General features: G+C 31.3%; 1 protein-coding gene across 1 annotated transcript in view; it reads left to right on the top strand.

Moving 5' to 3' along the window:
- The window catches only part of LOC129216245 (kinesin-like protein unc-104), a 105136-nt gene that overhangs the window by 43035 nt on the left and 41174 nt on the right, over positions 1-20927 (top strand). Inside the window, exons 22-30 of the mRNA XM_054850443.1 lie at positions 3637-3791; positions 4547-4725; positions 7986-8141; positions 10789-10926; positions 13777-13895; positions 13978-14069; positions 15706-15817; positions 19169-19352; positions 20449-20539. Of these exons, the coding sequence (XP_054706418.1) occupies positions 3637-3791; positions 4547-4725; positions 7986-8141; positions 10789-10926; positions 13777-13895; positions 13978-14069; positions 15706-15817; positions 19169-19352; positions 20449-20539 (1226 nt within the window). The remainder of the gene's footprint in view (positions 1-3636; positions 3792-4546; positions 4726-7985; positions 8142-10788; positions 10927-13776; positions 13896-13977; positions 14070-15705; positions 15818-19168; positions 19353-20448; positions 20540-20927) is intronic.

The following is a 20927-nucleotide window of genomic DNA, read 5'->3' as shown; positions in this document are numbered from 1 at the left end:
ATGCGATACTTCCTTTTTTTTTAAAATTTACAACGTGAATTTTTTTTTTTTTTGTTCGGATATAGGGTTTATAGGTGTGAGTCCTATACTCTGGTTTCATGCCAAAAAATAAGGGAAAAATTGTAAAACAAACCCCTAGAAAAAAGGATGGGTTTTGATGATTTTAAAAATATAATAAGTGGTAATACCCCCCATGAGTTAACCAATTTCCTCCATATGTTCTTGCGTACAAACTTAGCACCTCTCTAGCCCTTCAGAAAAGTATTAATGTATAATATAACGATCCCTTCCCCTCCAAATAAAAATAAAGGCTATGAAACTGTCAAAAACTGAAAAAAAATTGCGGGCGACATTTCCAATAAAGCGGGACGTGTGAATGGAAAAGGTGGTCATATTTGGATTCAGGAGGTCATTTAGCACAAGAATTCACAAGAATTATCTCAGAAGCACTCTTTAAAAACTATATCCTTTCTAAACACAAATCAAATCGTGAAGATGTTTCCAAGCATGTGGATTCACTTTCAAAAGCACTCATTCATTCCTTCATTGAAAAATGCCTCCGGAAAAGAGGGGAGTAGTAAATGGAAACGGTCGTTTGCACTAATGATTGTAAATCTTATACACCTCACCCGGTTTTTCCCCTCAAGAAAGGAGGGACCGGTGAGGGGCGTGGCTTAGTAGAGAAATTGAGCTTTTTCGAAAATATTTCAGATGGTTGGAACCCCGATATTTTTTTAGAAATGGTCGCATCATTTCAAACTTAGTCTCAAAAGAGAGCTCGAAATATTTTGCGTGTTGGGGCGTTCTTAAAATTTCGATAGCACGATTTGCAGCTTTTTTACAGAGCGAAAGGTCCAACAGTACCTCGTTTTCGAAGAAATTCATTTTTTCTCGAATTTTAAAAAATCGAAGAATGGACGTATCAAAAAAGTAAAAACTAAAATACACAGACATAGGCTTGAAAAATACTCAGAAAAAAAATTGACCCGAAAACTTCAAAGGAATTTTGTAAAATAACATTCAACTTTCCCCGTAGGTTAGCATTGGATCCGAAGCTTTCAGACTCTCAGTGAAGAGCACCCTTAAAAATCACAATAACTATTAATAAATTAAGTTTATGGATGTAGTTATTTCGTTAACTTCATGCAGTGTTTTATCAACTTTACATGTTTCAAAAATTATTTTTAAGTGATTCCTGTACATATTTATATGCATGCAGTATTTTTCCAATACAGTAGCATAGCTGAAAATTTTTCAAGGGGGGGGGGGGTATCCTGCCTAAAAGCAGACAACTCTGATACTTGGAAACTTTAATTGAAGCAAAGATAATTAGGTTTTAATTTTACTTATGCAGTATTACGTACTCTAAATTGATTAGATGGTGAAAAAAGTATTCTGAGTAGAATGGAATAACTTTAATTTTAATTATAGCTGCTAAATTTTGAGCTTCAAGGGAGGGGTTTGAACCTGGGTATTACCATTTTTTCTACACCATTGATTCAATATGTATGTAAAAAATATTTTAACGATAAATACTTTACATTGTTTTTCAAAAGGAAATGATTTAGAACTTCAAAAATCGCATTTTCTAAAAATGTAGATCATTCAGTATCATCATGCAAAATGTAATTGTAATCTGTATAATTTTATCTATTTATTTGTTTAAACATGCATTACATATTAAAAATGTATAGTACTTGTTAGATCATTAAATAACCTGTCTGTACCAACATTTTCCCATTGTCTGTCACAATAAATAAACATAAATAAATAAAGTTTTATTAAATATCAGCCTTTTTTGATAAGTTTAAATTTATTTTTATAGAACTTCCGGAGCTTTGCTTTCAGAAGCTTTAATTGGGTTTTCAAAGTCAAGGCAGGTTTTTCAAGGGGAAGAAAGGCATAAGTTTTCAAGTCTAATTATGGGTATATTGAGATTAGGGATTACAATACCGGACCAAAAATTCAATACTGGTATTCGGTATTTAAAAAATGTGGTACCGTAATACCGGTATTTGATATTTCTCATAAAATGCTTAAAACATATTGTTTCATTGCCATGTATCATAATTTTTCGCAAAAATTGTATTTATGAAAATGCATTGGGTACAAATACAAAATGAAGGATTAAATATCATAATAAAAATTCAATAATAGTAAAAAAACATAATGCATCTATTGAATTGTCTCTAAGCCTGGAGCTCAATTAGTTCTTAGCTTTCCTACAGTTAAAAATACTCTTTCTGAAATAACACAGGTCGATGGTACTGTTAACAATGAGAAGTACACCTCCTCAATTTGCCTAGAAATCCTTCATCTTCAAATAATTCAGTCTCTTGCGTGTCATTTTTGGAAAAATCCTTTTGTGTTGTGTGTACTTTTATTATATCTATTTTTTAGATTTATAGCTAGGTGTAATTTCTTTCCGAGAGACAATACTTTTCCAATATTAACATCGTTTTCTCTTGAGTAGGAGAGGTTTGTGTTTGATTTTTATTAATAGCCCTTTGGTTTGAAATTTATGATGAACGTGACTAAATTTGATTTTGTTAGTTTCTCTTATTCGTTTTCGCGTTCTTTTCAAAATTCTTTACAATTATAATTGTGTAAATATCTGAAAACATGTTTCAAATTATTGTGCTTAATCTCTATGCAAATTTTCAAGGCACTATGTAATTTCTGAATATTATTTTGCCAAGTATAAAGCGAGATGTGACCACAAACCAATGCTGGTGACAACAAATTACCATTCATTTTACTAACAAGAAAAAGGTTTTTGCCAAAATTCAGTACAGTTGAGACAAATATTTAAAGAAAATATCATGAAGTATTACTGCAATTGATAGTTGGCATAAATTATTCATAGAACAAATACATTTGAAATTGCGCTCTAAATTAACTTTCACAAAAAGGAAAGTGAGTGATCAGGGAAATAGAAAAAATAAAAACATTTTGCACAAAAATGCAATTCAGTTCACCATCTATAAATGAAATTATCATTTTGCAATCTTTCCGCTACTTTTGTTTAATGATATTCTATTAGTTCGTGCTTTTGAAGCTGAATTTTTACATCAATAGATTGATTTTGGTTCTGTATCATGGAAAAAGAAATGTACATTTCAAATATAAGTAGATTTTTAGAAAGTACAATTGAAAATTCTTTACTTGAAACTATTTATTATTTTAAGCTAATACCCAAAATACCGGTATTTTTCCGCAACAAATACCGGTATTACGAAACAACAAAATTGCTCGAGATACCGGTATTCAGTATTCCGGTATACCGGTATTGCAATCACTAATTGAGATAAATGTGGTTGTGATAGTTGGCTTTTCATGACTTGTTAAAAATCTTTTGATTTCATTTCAACTTCTTCTTACATACGACTGCATGTTTATAATTTATCTAGCTGTAATTTCATCAGTTTTTATTTGTTATTAAAAAGTTTTTACTCATTGCCACTAACAGAAAAATGTAACTGCTTACATGTATATTAAGAGCATTTTTACACCATTTTAATGGAAAGCAACACAAAAAGTTTTTGAACCAAGAAAAGTATTAACATTTTGTTGGAATAGTATTTCATTTGATTTTTTTTTTAAAGTTATATTTACTAAAAAGTTGCTTATTTGCAGTTGAACCAACATGGACAGAGCATCAGTACCAATTGGCTGAATGGGCTTTCCTGAAATGGAAATATCACCAGTTTACGTCACTGAGAGATGATCTATGGGGAAATGCTATATTTTTAAAGGAAGCTAATGCTATTAGTGTGGAATTAAAAAAGAAGGTAAAATTATTTTTTCTTTTTCTTATAGATAAAATAATAGTTATTGAGTTAGCATGTCCATTTTTGTTGATTGCTACTATATTTTATTACGTGATTAGTTATTTTCACAGCTTAATGTGAAGGAAAATGTTATTTTGAAATTAAAATATCTTAATTTGATCTTATTTTTGTGCTGTAACTGTCTTAAATGTCAGCTAATTCAATCTTTTGAAACGGTTTTTCTTTTATTTATGCTAGTACTTTTGTACTTTTAATTATTTTTTAGCTTGAATATGTATTTATTTTTTTCACAAAATATTAAAGCAATTTCTAGCATTTGGACACATATTTTTTTGACGAGGGGAAAAAAACAACTAAAAACAGAAAATTATTTTTAAGTAATTTATGTCTTTTCACTACCTGCAACGTGATTTTAATAGGAAGAAATGTGATACACTACTTATTTTTAGTTCCTGTTTTTCTTTTCCTTCAAACTGCTATTTAATATTATTGGTATTCTTATGTTATGTGCATCCCTGTATTGTTGCATGAAATACTTTAATAGTGTTTTAATTAATTTTTCCTCATTGTTAAATTAATTGGATATTTTTGAGTTTTATAGTGAAACTTTGTACACAATTCAAGCAGTTTTTGTTTTCCATCTGTTATGCTGTACAGATTAAATATAGATACATATTTACTTTAAATTGAGTTCAGCCATTGTATTATTATGTTATTTACAGTACTGCCATATTTATTAGTATATTATGTAACAGGTACAGTTCCAATTTGTCCTTCTTACTGATACACTCTATTCCCCGTTGTTACCTGATATGTTGAATCATGATGACATTGAAGAGGGCATGGGACGACCTTATCCTCGCACAATTGTAGCTGTAGAAGTCCAGGATACTAAAAATGGAGCTACTCATTATTGGACTCTTAGTAAACTGAGGTAATTCTTTTTTAATAACCAAACAGAAAACTTTTTATGATATAGAATTCGTTGATTTTAAAAAGAAAATGCATGTGGAATTATAAAATTTGGGATATGATAGCATAGATAATTCTAATTCAATTGATGTGAGTTTCCTTAAATACATCACTGTAAAATGATACAAAAATGTATTTTCCATATTTTAAAAATAAAATTTGTAATTGCAGTTAGCTAAAAAAGCATTTGAAATCTATCACAAATTTGGAACTTCAAATATTTTGTGCACAAATATTGAACTAATTTCTCTTGCACAATTTTTCATCAATTTTAAACTGAATAAAAACATGTGTTTTTTTTTTTAAATTGATTATTTATTGTTTTTTTCCCCAAAGATAGTAAACATTATTCTCCTTTTTAAAAGCATCCAAGTATTTGCTAATTTACATGCTAACTGGTCAATATGATCAAGGATAAAACTGAAATAAAAAGCATATATTATTGAACTTTTCCTAATTCATTTTTGTAGATTTTACCATAAAATAAAGGGACTTTAAATATTAGTGTTATATATTGTAAACAAATTATATTTTACAGCAGTTGTGTTTAAGCTGGCGAGTAAAAAAAAAAAATAGATAGTTTAAATAATTGAAAGTATGGATTTCAAGGACTTCTTTTGATGTAAAAGTTTTTTGTTTTAATTTAAAAATAGTTTCAAAGTGTTAGTAAGGCAATTGTTTATATGAGCTTCCAACAGCCCTATGTATACCTAATTTTCTTATGTGCTGTTTAACTTTATTCCTAAAAAATAAAAATAAAATATCTATTTTTTGATTTCTGAGTTGGCATAAATGACAATGTTGTAATTCATTATGTCATTTGTGTTAACTTTTAGCAAAAAATAATCATTTTTTTTAAATTTTTTTAAGCCACCTGCTTTTGAATATATTTACTTTAATTTAGGAAAGAAGTCTGTAATGTTGAGACTTCTTTCATAAATTAAAGTAAATGTGAAAAAACTGTCTGAATGTTTTTATTAGAAGTGAGCAATTTATTCCAAAGAACAAACATTTGAGTGTGGTTTGCTAATGAGCAAATATGAGGCTATTTCGAAAAATAAAGATATAATGACTTGCATTCCTTAAAATTTTTTTTTTTTATAAAAGGTCAGTTACTTCTTATTAACTGGATTATTTATTATTTTTGGACATAATTATCCCCGTTATCCAAACATTTGTTAAGTCGGGGCACAAGCTTTTGTATTCCGCAGTCATAGAAGCTCACAGTCATAGAAGCTGCTTGTGGTCGGAACCACATTTCAACTTCATCTTTAATCTCATCATCCCCCCCTGAAGTCACATCTTGGTGGAATGATTTTCCACCAGGAAGTGACTTCAGGTGAAAGAATAAATAAAAGTTGCTGGGCACAAGGTCCGGGCTGTATGGCAGATAGTCCAGTACTTCACATTTGAATTGTTTGAGTAGTGCTTTGGTTTGTAGTGCTGTGTGAGGACAAGCATTTTCATGAAGCAAGCAGACTCCCCTGCTTTTGTTTTGAATTGTCCTTAGAAGACATGTCCAAGTCTGGCAATATGCAGCAGCATTAATTCTCATTCCGGGAGGCATAAATTCGACCAGAAAAATGGCTTGTCTGTTCCAAGAAACAGAAGCCATAATTTTTTTTGCTGAAATCGAAGTTTTGAATTTCTTGGCTTTTGGTGAATTCAAATGGCGCCATTGCATTGATCGTTGCTTAGATTCAAGTTTATGGTGATAAACCCACATCTCATCACCTGTCACAGTGATCAAGGAACTCATCACCTGCTTTTGCATAGCGTGTGAGGAAGTAGAGTGTAAAGCCCATCTTTTTCTTTTTGTGTTCTTCCGTTAACATTTTCGGAACCCAGCGCGCACACATCAGAATTAGGGGAGGGCAGGCGGGGCTACTGCCTCGGGGCCTCCACAGCAAAGGGGCCCCCCACAATAAAATTTTTACAAAATATCCTGACTTTCACAGGTCGAAAGTATAGGATATATACATATATGTCAAAATACTCGGATATATATCAAAGTATCGGATATTTTCGAAAATATGATGATCTTTTCAAACCCCGATTAGATGCTTCCACTCCTTTGTTACCCCGGGGCCTCCGCACTTCTAAATCCGGCCCTGCATACAATTTCTTGTACCCTAACTTGACAATCACAACTTCATAAAGAGTTGTCATTGACACTTCTGGTATGATCTGATGCAATTCTTTTAATTTGAGATGTCTATTCGCACGAATTGCTTCCTCCGTTCTTTGAAGAAGGGCATCAGAGACATCCTGTTCTTTGTTCGTCATGAACGTCGGTCCTACCTTCAGAGAAATGACGACATCATTTTGTTACATTTTGTTGACTCATAATATTCTCATAAACAGAAACAATTTCTTTGTGAATATTCGCTGGTCTCTGACTTTTTGCATGAAGAAAACATATGATGGACCGCACTTCACATTTGACGGAATTCTGAATCGGCGCAGCCATTTTAAACATGACCTACTCCAACCAGAATCAACATTGCAATGCCAAATGACCCCGAGGAGAAAGCTAAAGGTTCAAAGTTAACACCTGTGTTGCCAACTTGCTCGCCAAAACTTTTCTTTTCCTCTGGCGTACGGTGTATCTTTACTTTTCGAAATGCCCTCGTATAAAGCTAGATGCTTTTTTCCAGGTTAAATATCATTTGATTTTAAATTTGAGAGTTTCATATTTTATATCACAACATATTCTGTGTAATAAATTTTTTGAAAGCTATTTGTTTGACAAAGAAAATTAACACAAAGCTTAATAGCTGTAGAAACAAAAGGAACATCTTTGACTTTAAAAAAAAAGCATAGCTTACATTAGCTTTACAGTAAAATTGCTTGCATGAAAAACCTTTCCATTATGCTCGTTGACTTTTTTTTTCAATGAACATATGAGTTCTTGAAATTTTTTAAAGAAGAGCTTAAGTTGTATCAACGAGTTTTAAAAATAGCACCCAATAGAAAATTTTACAGCTGATGTCATTTTTTTATAATTTGTTTTGTAATATAAAAATTTCTTATTTCCCTCCATTTGTGTCAAATGCTAAAAGTTCTATTATCCCCTTTCTCTACATTTGTTTCTTTTTTCCATTCCTTAAAATTTCATAAGACCCCCCATTTTGCATGTCTGATAGTAAACTTTTAGTACACGCTGTTGCATGCATGCTCGAAAGTAAGTAATTTTCTAAACTGTACTGTGATAACTTGTAGACATCGGCTGGAACTAATGCGCAGCACTTATAATGAAGATACTTCCCCTGAATCCCCAGAGAGTCGTGATGATTTTCTGCAATGCATCTCAGCGTGTGCTAAGCAGCGCCTTTCAGCCGGCCTCGCCATTAACAGCTTAATCCCTTCGAGGAACAGGTTGGTCCTGTTTTTGCCACCCTGTCGTTACCACAAATCTTGTTTGACGCTATGTACCAGCAGGCCAAGTCAGTGTTCCACTTCTCTGCTTCTTTTCTTTGGGTGACCGCCTTCATTTCTTCCATCACAACTCTTGGTCACCTTTTTGTTGTTTGGTGTTCATTGCTTATTAAAACAGAAAGCTTCGTTTTTGAACTATGATAGACTGCTTATTTTAACAGTTGGTTTGTGGAAACTTTTTTCAAAGTATGGTTATTTCATCATTAACCATAATGGAGCCATTTTATATGATTGATCTGCTAATGTAGTCAGAATTTCCTCATGGGCCAAGGATTCGGTTGAACCAGATTTGTTTTCTTGGCCATGTGTAGAAGTGAATATACATATATGCATACATACATGCCTCATTGCAACTTTGATGCTTTCTGAAGTTATTATTTACCTGAGTTTTTTTCTCAGTCTAAATAATAATTATTCTTAAAAAGCCGTCAACATACTCAATACATTTGATGGATAAATAAACTTCTTTCAAATCAGGGATGCAAATGACAATGTTTTTTGGGCCATAAGTAATTGCTCGAACATTAGTACAGGAAAGAGTCAACAAATAGCTCAAAGCAAATTAACCAACTTCTTTGGTACTGTACAGAAATTTAAATCAGCGCAGCTATGCATGAATTTTTATAAATCTTTTTTGCAAACTCTTTTTTTTATAAGCACTCCAATAAGAAACAAATATTGAGGCCCCTTCGCACTCGTTATAAATGAGTTAAACTGTATTGAAAATCATGACTGAAATTAAAATAACAAACATCGCCTGAGTGCAAAATATTTTACGTATCAATTATGATTTTCTAAAATTGACCGTGGCAAATTGCAGTGCTTTTAATGCTTAATCAATAATCCTGCCAGAGAAGCATTTGAAGATGCTACTTTTTGTCTACTACTACTGTTGCTCAGTTCTTCATTCATTTTCTTATAGCTAAATGCTTCATTTATCTCTCTTTCTTAAACAAATAATACACTATATCTTGAATATTTGTTTTTGAATTAATATTGTAGTTTAGTGAATTTACTCTTCTCTCATGAACTTTTGCTTTTAAAATTGCTCATTTAATGCAATTTTATACTGTATGCACTTTTGATTCCACTAATGATTTGCTAATCCATCACAGCTGAAATTAGTGTTATCTTCATAAGCTTGTGTATTTCAAACCAATTGAGATTAATATTGAATCTATGTTTTGTTCATTTTTGAAAGCAAGTGAATTATTTAAGATCTATTCATGCAAGTAAAGGGACCATGTTTTCTTTCTGAATAAAAATTCTGCTTTTGATCTGAGGCATTAAGGTTGGCTCTTGAGATTTATGGCGAAGTGGTCACCCAAAACGCTTTTTCTCTTTGGCTGAAAGACGTACCTTAAAGCTTTGACTATTTTTCCTATCTTTGAATCCCCCACACCTATCAATTCAAAAATTGATCCATGGTTGTTTCATTTAAGTTCTGATTTTTTCTAATTTATGTGTAATTAATGGATGCTTAATTTTTTGTGATTGTTGCTTTTATGCTGACTTTTTGACAAGGTAACATTTATTTATTTATGTTCAATTGTGAGTGCATGTGAAATACTTGAAACTGCTGTACTTTGTTTCTGGAAATTATCTGTAAAAATTTAATTAATAATTTATCTTAAAACTCTTTGCTTCATCCTTCAATAAAAATAAATCTCTGTATTTAAATGAAGTACAGTGACTCAATGGTAATGGTTCACACTTCCAGGCTGCAAGCACGGGACCAATTCCTGTGTTGGGCACAGTCGACTCAACCATTCATCCCTTCAGTGAGTCGGTAAAATGAGTACCTAGTGTGCTTGGAAACTAAACCCTTGGGGATTTAGCGTTCGGCTGACCACCTAACCGCAACATTTGCCTTGCACCCCAGAGCCCTTCCTTTGTCAAGAAAACTGAGATGGGGACATAGGTTTTGGCCGTCATGGGCTGTTGCGCCACTGGGTTTGGTTGGTTTATATGAAAGTTTTTAAAGTTATTTCACTTAAAACTTTTTTGTGACAAAACTCTTTAACTTTTTAATAAACTGAACTTTTTTTCTTCTAATTTTATTTTATTTCATTTTTTAAATAAATATTTTATTTTATTCAATTAGTGTTTTTTTTTTTCTTAAATTTCATGTTAGCACTTGAAAGAATGAGATTGTTAGAATGAGATAGAATGAAAAGCAGGCTGAATTATCGATCCCGTTAGTATGTCATTCATTCTATCAGATGATAAAATTGAAAAAAATATAAACTAAAATTTTTTTCTAAATTTTTAAAATTTTGCAATCATTTTTTCCTGATTATCGGTGAACTAACTTTTTATGCTTAAAAAATGCAATAAATTCACAATAATAACTTTAAAAAAAACTAATGCTTCGGGTAGAAACCACATGGGTATTAAGGTATTGTGCAATGCAATATTTTATTTATTTATATTTTTCCTTACACTTTCAGAGCTTAGCAAGTGATGGTTGGCTGCTAAATTGTTGCTACTTGCATGGCATACTGTGATTTACTAATTGTAAATATCTTTCACTTTGTATTTTTGATGTGAAATTTTGTTTATTATGTTTGCTGCAACTTTTTTCCAGGCAACGCCTTGAGCTAATGCGTGAAATGTACCACAATGAAGCTGAGCTATCTCCTACATCTCCGGAATATAATGTGGAAAGTATAACAGGTGGTGACCCTTTCTATGATCGTTTCCCATGGTTTCGACTTATAGGAAGGTGAGATTTTGGTTTATGTTGGAAACTCAAATCAAATTATTCCTGACTGAATGCAGTAAACCCTCATTAATCTGGACACTCTTAAACCAGACTTTGCTTAATTTGGACAGCCATTTAGGTGCATGTACTGTGTAAATAAAAGACGAGTTAGTGTAATAATGTATATTTGTAGGCCGTAATTTGTATTTTCGTTATTTGCAATTTTCTCTTATGCATTTTTTTTTGTTTTGTTTTCTTGAATTCAAATGTAACTTTTTTTGTGTACAGTAATTTCTTTATGTACCTTGGATCGGCTCAATTTATAGGTTTTTTTTTTTTTTTAATCTGTACTTTCATTAATTCGGACAGTCTGGATTGATGAGATTCTACTGTAATATGAATTTTGAAATAAAGTACTGACTATTGCTGCCACACCAATGAAAAACTTTGATGGTATTAATACATTGACCCAAAAACATTGATGATTTTTAAAATCAAACTTTTACATATATTTTAAGTCTTGTAAACTCAAAAAATGGTTTATAAGAAAAGTGAACGTATAGTCTTTTTCTGATAATCTATACCAAGATTTTTGAACTGTCTAAGCAAAGTCAATAATAATTACAAAAATTTTATTAGGAATGAATTAGAAAAAATACCTTAATTTTAAATCTAGCAATTAAAAGTGAATAACTCATGCAAATTTTTAAAATATAAAATATTTAAGATCAACAAACACTAATTGGAATAATGTTATAACTCCTTTTAATGTTTAACCGGAGTAATACAATACTAAAAAATGTGAACTAATTAGAGGAATTTGTTCTTTTTGAGACTAGGTGACATTAAAAATTAAATTTGAAAAAAAAAGTTTCTTTAAGATTTATTATTTAGTGTATCTTTAAAACGCAAACGTGTGATTTTCAAATATTTATAGCAATTTGAAATATGTGCTGCTGGTAACAGTATGGTACATATTTAATGTAAAACTATAATTTACTTATTTGAATCGAAAATTTATTGTGGAAAAACCTAGAAATAAGGAAGAACTACAATGAAATTCAATAGTCTTGTTAATAGTGTGCTGGGAAAAAAGGATTGTCAACTTTTCTCCAATATGAGTGTATTTTTCATACAACAAATCATAGAACACTTTGTCCAATGTAAAAGATGGTTCAATCATTGATTCATGCTGTAGTTTTATCAGTAGATGTATTTTCATTAAAAAAAATCGATTCAATTATATAACATCGACATCGAACCCGAAACACCACTGGTGAAAACAATGATGTTCTAACAAAAACTTCAACATCAATGTCACACCACTATTACAGACCAAAAGATTTCTTCAGCACCTGTTTTCAATGTAAAATTTAGAAAAAATCGAAAATACTAAAAATAGCAACTAAAATTAGCACTCTCCTTTATGAAAAATGTTTGATTTGCCATCTTACCACCAAAAAACTACTTGGTTATTATTTTGATTTTGTGCTTAAAATTATTTTTCATTAATATTTCTTCTTTTTTTAAAGACTATTAACATAGAAATCATGAACTTAATTGCTATATTATCTTTTTTAATATTGATGGATAATCTGTTTAAAAAATTAAAAAAAAAACGAGATGTAAATAATAAGATGACACACCCAAATTTTTTGGTTTTCTTCTTTCAAAGATATTGAATGCATCAATTTAACAGCTTTTGCTAATATTTGATGCTGCCTTTTTTGTGAGCTGCAAGTTGGCTTTGAATGTTAGTAAAAAAACGTCTCATGTACTATGCATACTTGCTGCTACAATGTCGGATTGAACCAGCATGCTTCTGTGAAAGATTCACGTTTGGTTATTTGTCATATTTCACCATGTGTATTCTACCATGCTAAGCACAAAAGTCGTATCTGTATCTGAGTTGAGAATGAGAAATTGCTGTTTAAAATTTTGCGCCACTATGTATTTGATTCAGATGCAGCTTTTTCAGAATTTTTAAAAACATATTTCACATGCTCAAATAACCATAAAACATTGTATTTAGATAAAAGTGTGGCAAAGAATCACCTGGTGACTGTAACTCAATTTTAATAAAAAGTGCAGATACGACTTTTGTGCTTAGCACGGCAGTGTTGCTGTAACCATTGTAAAGAGTAAGATTTTTGTTAATAATAGATCAGTTTTTTAAAAACTTTCACTTTAAAATGCTTACAACCAAGTTTGATTCTCTTTTTGGCTCAAAATTAATCTGTCAAAATTGTCTCTAACAGAAATTAATCCTATCTATCAGCTCATTTGAGAACCTGTGAAACGCTCTGTTTTCTCACTTAATTTTGTTTTCTAACTATTATGTCAATAAACCGAAAATAAATGAATTTATGCATGCTTAAATTGTTTACAGATGGTAGCAGTTATTAAACGAAATGATAAGTTTTAAAGCAATAATGTCATCTATTATCAGGGAAGTCCTAAATATTAATCAAAAGGTTGAATATGTTTATTAATGGGTACATGATATGGTACCCATTAATATGGTACATGAATATGTTTATTAATGTTTAAAAATGGGAAATATAAAATGTGAAAAAAAAAAAAAAGTGAAGCAATCTGAAAACACAGTAGATAGAATTTATTTATTTCATTATTATGATTTTTATGATTATCATTTAACAATTAAAAATTATTGCCTATTCTGCTTTTCTTTAGTGGATAAAATTAATAAACTTGTTAGAATTCAAGTTGCTTTAGTGCTACCACCTTATGTACCAATTACATGGACAGTGTGCAGGAAATTGCAATAATTTTGTTTACATTATGGTTGCTTTGTGTTTTAATTTGCAATGAACGACATTGCCTAACATTTCCTTTCTCAATTGTGTACAGGGCCTTCGTGTATCTAAGTAATTTGTTATATCCAGTTCCTTTGATACAAAAAGTTGCGATAGTAAATGAAAAGGGGGATGTAAAAGGATACATAAGAGTTGCTGTTCAAGCTGTTCTAGGTAGGTAATTTATTGTACATTTTGTTGAAAAATATATTGTAATTAAAATGTAAGATCACATACTTGATTTCTCTTTCTACAGAAGATGAAGAAACGTCAGATGTCAATCAACGAGGTGTAAGGCAATCAGCTCGCATTAGTTTCAGTGATGATTTATTTCAAAAGCAGAAAAAAGTAATTATTTGTTTCAGAATCCACATGTTCTTTTTATTGATTTTATTATCATTTGCCAACTCGAGTAAACAATCCTTTGACACTGAAAAGATTACTGAAGTATTAGTTGGAAGAAACATTGATTTTTTTATGCCTAACGAGTTGTGTTAGATAAGTAAGGAGTCTGATAACACTGCAATTGGTTTGGTAACTGTGCGTTGTTCTGTTTGTCTGGACAAGTGTGGTTATAACTTCTGTAGTTCAGGGAAATCTAACCTGGCAATGTTGAAATGCTCCGATTACGATCTGTATAGCCATGGACGTAGCCAGGATTCCCATTAGTGAGGAGCAAACATAGGCGCAACAAAATAGTAGTTTGTAGTTGACCCCTCCCCCCTCCAGTGCAGATTTCAGAAATTGCTTGAAATTATAGTCCTCCTCTCCCCCTAGGAAAAGGCTATTTTTGGTCAGATGAGAGCAAAAAAAAAACGGTTATGTGGCTGTCCCACAGAAAATTTTCGAAATTGAAGTCGTACAATTTCAATTTTAAATTATATTTGGTGACAGTTAGAAAGAGTGTGGAAGCCAGAGGTTCTTTTCTCGGGAGGGGCTGTTGCCCCTTCCTGTCCCCCTCTGGCTATGCCCATGTGTGTAGTCTTCACAATGCTGCCAGGTTAGGTTTGTCCCAACTGTAGATGCACAGTTCGAGTTTCAGCTTTGTGCAGCCTTGACATTATTTTTGAGAGTACCATCAGTTTAGTTGTGTTTTTGAAGTGTGTTATGAAAATGGAACAGCCCAATTTGGAGCTATGTTGTGCCATTGTGTTAAATTTGTGAAATCTTCATATCTGCGCTTTATAAAATTGAAACAGGCCTATGGGGAATATTCCTTATCAAGAGCACAAGCTTTTCAATGGCACAATTCATTTTTGGAAGGTCATGAATGCATTGACAATAAACCTCATTCAGAGAGACTTTCCACTTCAAAAACTGATGATAACATTGAATGCCTGAACGCTCTAGTGAGAGGAACAATTAGGAAAATGGGTGACTAGTTAAACTTAAACTCTTCCATTGTACATCAAATTTTGAATTGAACATGCGTGTCACAGAGCCAAACGGGGAGGATAGTCAAAAATTAACTATTCCAAAAGCCAACGCAAGGGAGCAATAAGCGATGCTGTGTTATCTTTTCTCCTCCTCATTCTTCCTCTTGGTCAATTAATGTCAATGACTTGTCGAACCAAAGCAGTTTTTATTTTGACTGATTTTAATTTCCAAAAATGTGTATAATTTTTAAAAAGTTTCTGTTTTGAGAAAATAATTTGTGAAAGAGGGTTGCAAAAAATTTTTTTTTAAAGAATCTCTGATGCCTTTTCTGTATGACTTGTCTTTGGAGTACAGGTTTATAATCCCAACAAGTTAGTACATCAACTTTTATTTTCAATATCTAAATATTATTTAAAATTAAATCAAGTTTCATAGTCACTCATACTATTTTTTCACAACTTCTTCCTTTTCTGCCCTTATTTTACTTCATAATTTAAGATTCAAGTTATTAAAGATGTGCTTTATCCACTCACTTTGCTATAAATAAGTGTGGTAACTTATTTGGTTACAGTTTCTTTGAGATTATTTTTTTTTTAAATTTTTTCAGAATGCTAAGAAAGAGAAGGAAAACATTGGATCTGATAAAGACTTCAACTCTTCACAAGAGAGGATAGTAGAAGGCCAAGGACCATCACCAGAAAATTCTGGTTTTGAAATAGGTTAGCAGGTCCCAGTGACTAAAACTTTACATTTTTGTTTCCCATTAAATTTTGTATTTAAGTTGCTAACACATATAAAACAAATATGTCTGCTGTTTGATGCAAACTAGTGAATATTAATTGTTTAGCTAATTTATTTCAGCTTATTTTTTTAAATTTAAATTCCGAAAATTTTGTTAAACTTTAAATGAATTGTGTTATTTACCTTATTAATTTAGTATTTATTGACTGATTTAAGCCTAAATGATGTATGATTTATTTTTACTGAATGAAAAAATTGCAACTTAAGCAGGAGCAATCTGAGCAAAGTTGAAAGTATTGTGTTAAATCCATAGGCGGATTTAGGACTGAGTTCCTGGGGGGGGGGGGGGGGTAGGATTTTTTTAGAACATTTTTATTGCCCCCTCCCCCTACTCTTATGTTTTTGTCTTTTTCTTGTGATGCATAAGTCTATGCTTTACTTTTTTGTGTGTCGTTTTCATTAATGTGTGTTTTCATGCTGTCCTTTTTGAATTGACCTTAAGAGAGGGAGCCGGTGTCAAGAGAGTGATACAGGGCTCCCTTTTAAGTGGGAAATAGAATATCTCCAATTTTAGGGGGCCGGGGGTTTCTCCTCTGCAGGAAATTTTGTAAAATGGATATAAAATTCTGCATTTTGAAGCCTTTTAGAGGTTAATTAGATAGACATAAAAATTGATAACTAGATTATACAGTTGTACAGTTTAGTTCAAACTTTGTAAGAAACAGCCATTTCAAGTTTGAAAGAAAAAATAAACTATAGATTTCTCATTACAACAACCTTTTTTTAATTATAAGTACAGTGCAGAAAACGAAAAGGAATAGAGGTAGTGTATCATTTTTTTTCCTGGCTAAAAAGATTAACAATCTGCAGTAGAAGTAATTGGAGCCCATTTTGCTTAGGCTTTTCAAAGTCTTATCTAATTATTTTAAAGGACTCTAGAATAAAAGTAAAATAAATAAAAAATTATTTAACGCACTTCATTTGTACTTTCCAGTCTCTGATATTTTAGTACTTGATTGTAAATTTTTACAGTCCTGTTCTAACTTTGAGAAATAGCTATTTTAAATTTAAAAGAGAAAAGTAACCATAGATTTCTCATGACAGCAACTTTTCTTCAGTTGCAAGTGGGGCAGGCAGAAAACGAAAAGAAATAGAAGTAGTGTATTGTGTATTTTTTTCCGTGCTAAACAGAAAACAGATAGACAATATGCAGAAGAAGTAAGATAAAAGCAATCAATACAAAAGAATTTCCAAATTACTGCATTCGGGATTGAATAACTAGCAAGATATGAAACATATGAGTCACAAAATTTATTTCAAATAATGTTACAAATGTGAGAACCATGATTTTTACATTTTTAATACAGGGTGTGGCAAGGAGCTGAATTTGACATATTTTGGCATTCCTCCCCCTCTACCATTTGTTAGACATTTTAAAATTTAAGGTTTGTAGTCACACGTTTTGAAATATTCAAGGTTTTCAAGCACTTAAAAATGAAATTAGTTTTTTCAAGCAATTTCTATTTTTTAAGGAACGAATCATGAATTTTTTTTGGGAGTTAGGGACCCACTTCAAAGCCGGGACCCTAAGCAATAGTTTGTTTATCTTATAGGCAAATTTGGCCCTGGTTGTAATTCACTCTTACCTGCAAATTTTTGCTTGATTTTTTTGTAATTTTTACGAAAATTCGTCAGTTTTTACGGTTAAAGGATTTTTACGATTTTACCAATCTTTGTTGGGTTTTTATAGACTTTTATAAAATTTCAGAAAATTTTCCAAAACTTTTGATGTCTCAATTATTTAGATTTCAATAATTGCAAGGACTGACTCACTTAGACTTAGATGATTATGACTAACCTTACTTTTTAAACAGTATTTATAAAGTAAGTAAAATTATACTCTCCCTCCAAGTAAAAAGATTCATTTAATCAGAACACTCAGATAACTGAAATTTATTCAGTTTGCGATAATATTTATTCTCTCTCTCTCTCTCTTAAAAAAGAGAGAAGGGGAAAAAAACTATGCTTTTTAGAATTTCTTATAGGGCCAATTAATCTACTAAGAACATAAATATTATGCACAAATATACTTGAAATGTGGACACATCATAACGAGTAGATCATTCTGTTAGCGAGAATGGGGGCGGAGGGAGTTTTCCCCCCTTTGCTTTAGGTTCTAATTTGTCAAAATAATCGTCAATTATTATAAATGTTGCAGCTTAATGTAAAGCTTGTTTAGCCTATATTTTCATTCATATACTTGCCCAAATGGTTTTCAGTCCAAAATAGTGAATTTAGACATGTTTTTAGCACTCCAGTGACAGCTGTTTTATTTGTATTTAATGTTCGGTTTTTTTTTCCTTTTCTTTTCTCCCATCAGAAAAGGACATTCGCTTTTCTCTTCATTTTCATTAAACTATTCAAAAAACACAAAGTCATGATTTTTTTGTTTTAAGATTTTGGAAGATATGTTGTTACTATATAAAGTCCTCCCAAAACTGGGGGGCATTGCCCCCTATGCCCTCCCTTATAAATCCACTCATAGCCTTCTGAAATATTCAAAAAAGAAAAAGAAAAATATTTTTTAAAAATTTTTTGGAAGATGTGTTGTTACTACATAAAGTCCTCCCAAAACTGGGGGGGGGCATTGCCCCCCTCTGCCCCCCCCCATAAATCCGCCCATGGTTAAATCTAGCAATCTGTCTTAAAACAACTTTCTTAATCACCTCTAAAAAATGTATTTAAGATTTTTAAATTTGGTTATTATAATTTCCAAGTCACATATCAACTGTGAACAGTGTTATAAATGGGGGGAGGGGGGGTGCAGGAATTCAGAGTCTCCTGAAAGAGTTAGTCTGTTATTGTTAAAACAGTACAAATTGAATGTAAGCTGGTTTGAAAAAAATCTTTTTTTCTAAAAAAAAAAAAAAAGCTCTGTTTTTAAATTGAAGCTGGCTAAACTGGTCTGTTTTGAATTAATAAAAATCTGTCAACCATGCCTGTAGAAAGGTATGTGAGTTCCCCCACATATTTGTTTCATATTGCGCCACTGATTGTAATAAACTGTACTGAATGGTTTTAGGTGAATAAAAACTTATTCGCAAGTCTATGTGAACTTCAGTTTAAAATGTCTTATGGGATAGTTACTACGTTTGATGAAGTGAGGAAAAAGTTAGTGAAAAAAATCTTCTATGAGTTTTCTTATTTTTCTACCATGTATGGTTGGTTACGTTATAGTGTCAATTTGTTGCTCAGTTAGGCAGTAGTACATGATTTTGTTCAGCTTTTTGATTTTTAAATTTGCAGTTTTCATGTTTTAAATTTTACAGACATGTACTGTGATGAAAATGACAATAAGCATTCTGATGAAAAGTGTAATTTGTCAGAAAATGAGGGTAAAGAATGCGATCATCCTGATCATCTGCATCTGGGGAAAGAATTCACTTTCAGAGTTACTGTGCTGCAAGCGATTAATATTTCTAAAGAATATGCTGATATCTTCTGTCAGTTTAAGTGAGTATAAATTGAAATTTAATTATTTTTTTAATATTACGACATATAATTTTTTGTCTACAAAAGTTTTTTTTATATAATTGTTAGGAATTTCTTCATGCAATTTGAATTAAATATCTTTCACCCTTTGTGTACTAACAGAACTAGAATGTTGCACAAAAGAAATTGCTCAGTATAGCTCGCTATTTATCCTAAGACCTTTTAGTTTACATTTATTATTTATATTCTTGTTCAGTTCTGATTTCCAACACTGAAAGACGACAACAAGGAAAAGGTTCAAGTTTTTTTAATAGCAGCAGATGTTGTGTATTCTTTTTTAAAATTGTACAAAGGTATAAATAGTTGTCATTATACCTTATGAAAGAGAAGGTTTATTAATTTTTTCTTTATTTATTTCATTATTATTATTCTATTTTATATATTTATTTAATTTTCATTTTCAATCAGTACTTTTTCTTAAGAAAAAACAGTGAAATTAAAATGTTTTTTTGGCATTTTTTAAACTTCTAAGAGTTTAGAAAGCATCTTTTAAACTTTGTTCATGCTAATTTTTTATCTTTTAATTAATGAAATGGTATCTCAATTTGGTGCAAGAACACAGGGTTGTCCACCTAGAGGAGTCTAGTTTTGGTGCAGACTGCAACATTGAAATTTTTCTGGAGGGGGTGAGAGGTAGTTTTTACTTTTTTGGGGCTCTTGCTTTTGGGAGATCTTCAAAATATTTTTTCTTTGGGGGGGGGGGGGAGGGTGCACCCTTTTTTTTGGGGGGGGATGCACCCTTACTTTCAGGGGAGTGCACACCTCTGAAGAACGTTACGTTGATTTTAGTTCATATACTTAGATTTTTTCCTCCATGTGCACCTTAAATAAATTACCAGGCAGTGCAAGAAAATATTTTTACATATGCTGTGCCTATTATCTATTATGTTTGATGAAAAGTTTCTTACTATGTTGCTTTAAAAAAAATCATACCAAAGATCTTATAAATGAAATTTGATATAAATGACATAATTTTTTTTTGTTACGTGTAAATGTTTTTGCTTAAATATCATTTAGTTAAAATGTAATGTAATATTATGACTTTTCATTAAAATAGCTTTCTACATCGGCATGATGAAGCATTTTCTACAGAACCTCTAAAAAATACTGGAAAAAGTCATTCCCCTGGCTTCTTTCATGTTCAAAATGTATGTAATTCCTTCTTAATTTTTGTGTAACAATACGTTTTCAGTGTCACATGCTCTTTGCATATGTTTGTATTCACATTTTCCCATTTATTTATGAGATTTAAAATTTTAGTTTGATTGATCATAAAATTTAAGTTTAGAAATATTAGTAGTAAAAGCATATTTTCAAATTTATTTATTTATGTAAATCTGTTTAATTTTCATCATAAAGTCTTCGTCATAAGGTTCTTAGTAATATTACTTTTGCTTTTAAGGTTTCTTTTTACTTACGTTCCTGGTACTTTTTAGCTATGATTTTTCAACATTTTATTTTGCTCCTAAATAAACTAAGAAACAGGCCCGGGTCTATAAATTTTGTTCCCCTCTGCAAAAAACCATCAGGCTCTTA

The sequence above is a fragment of the Uloborus diversus genome, chromosome 2, assembly GCF_026930045.1.
Source record: "Uloborus diversus isolate 005 chromosome 2, Udiv.v.3.1, whole genome shotgun sequence".
Taxonomy (NCBI): Eukaryota; Metazoa; Arthropoda; class Arachnida; order Araneae; family Uloboridae; genus Uloborus; species Uloborus diversus.
Note: the sequence above shows the minus strand (reverse complement) of the source record. Positions and strands in the feature narration are given on the sequence as shown.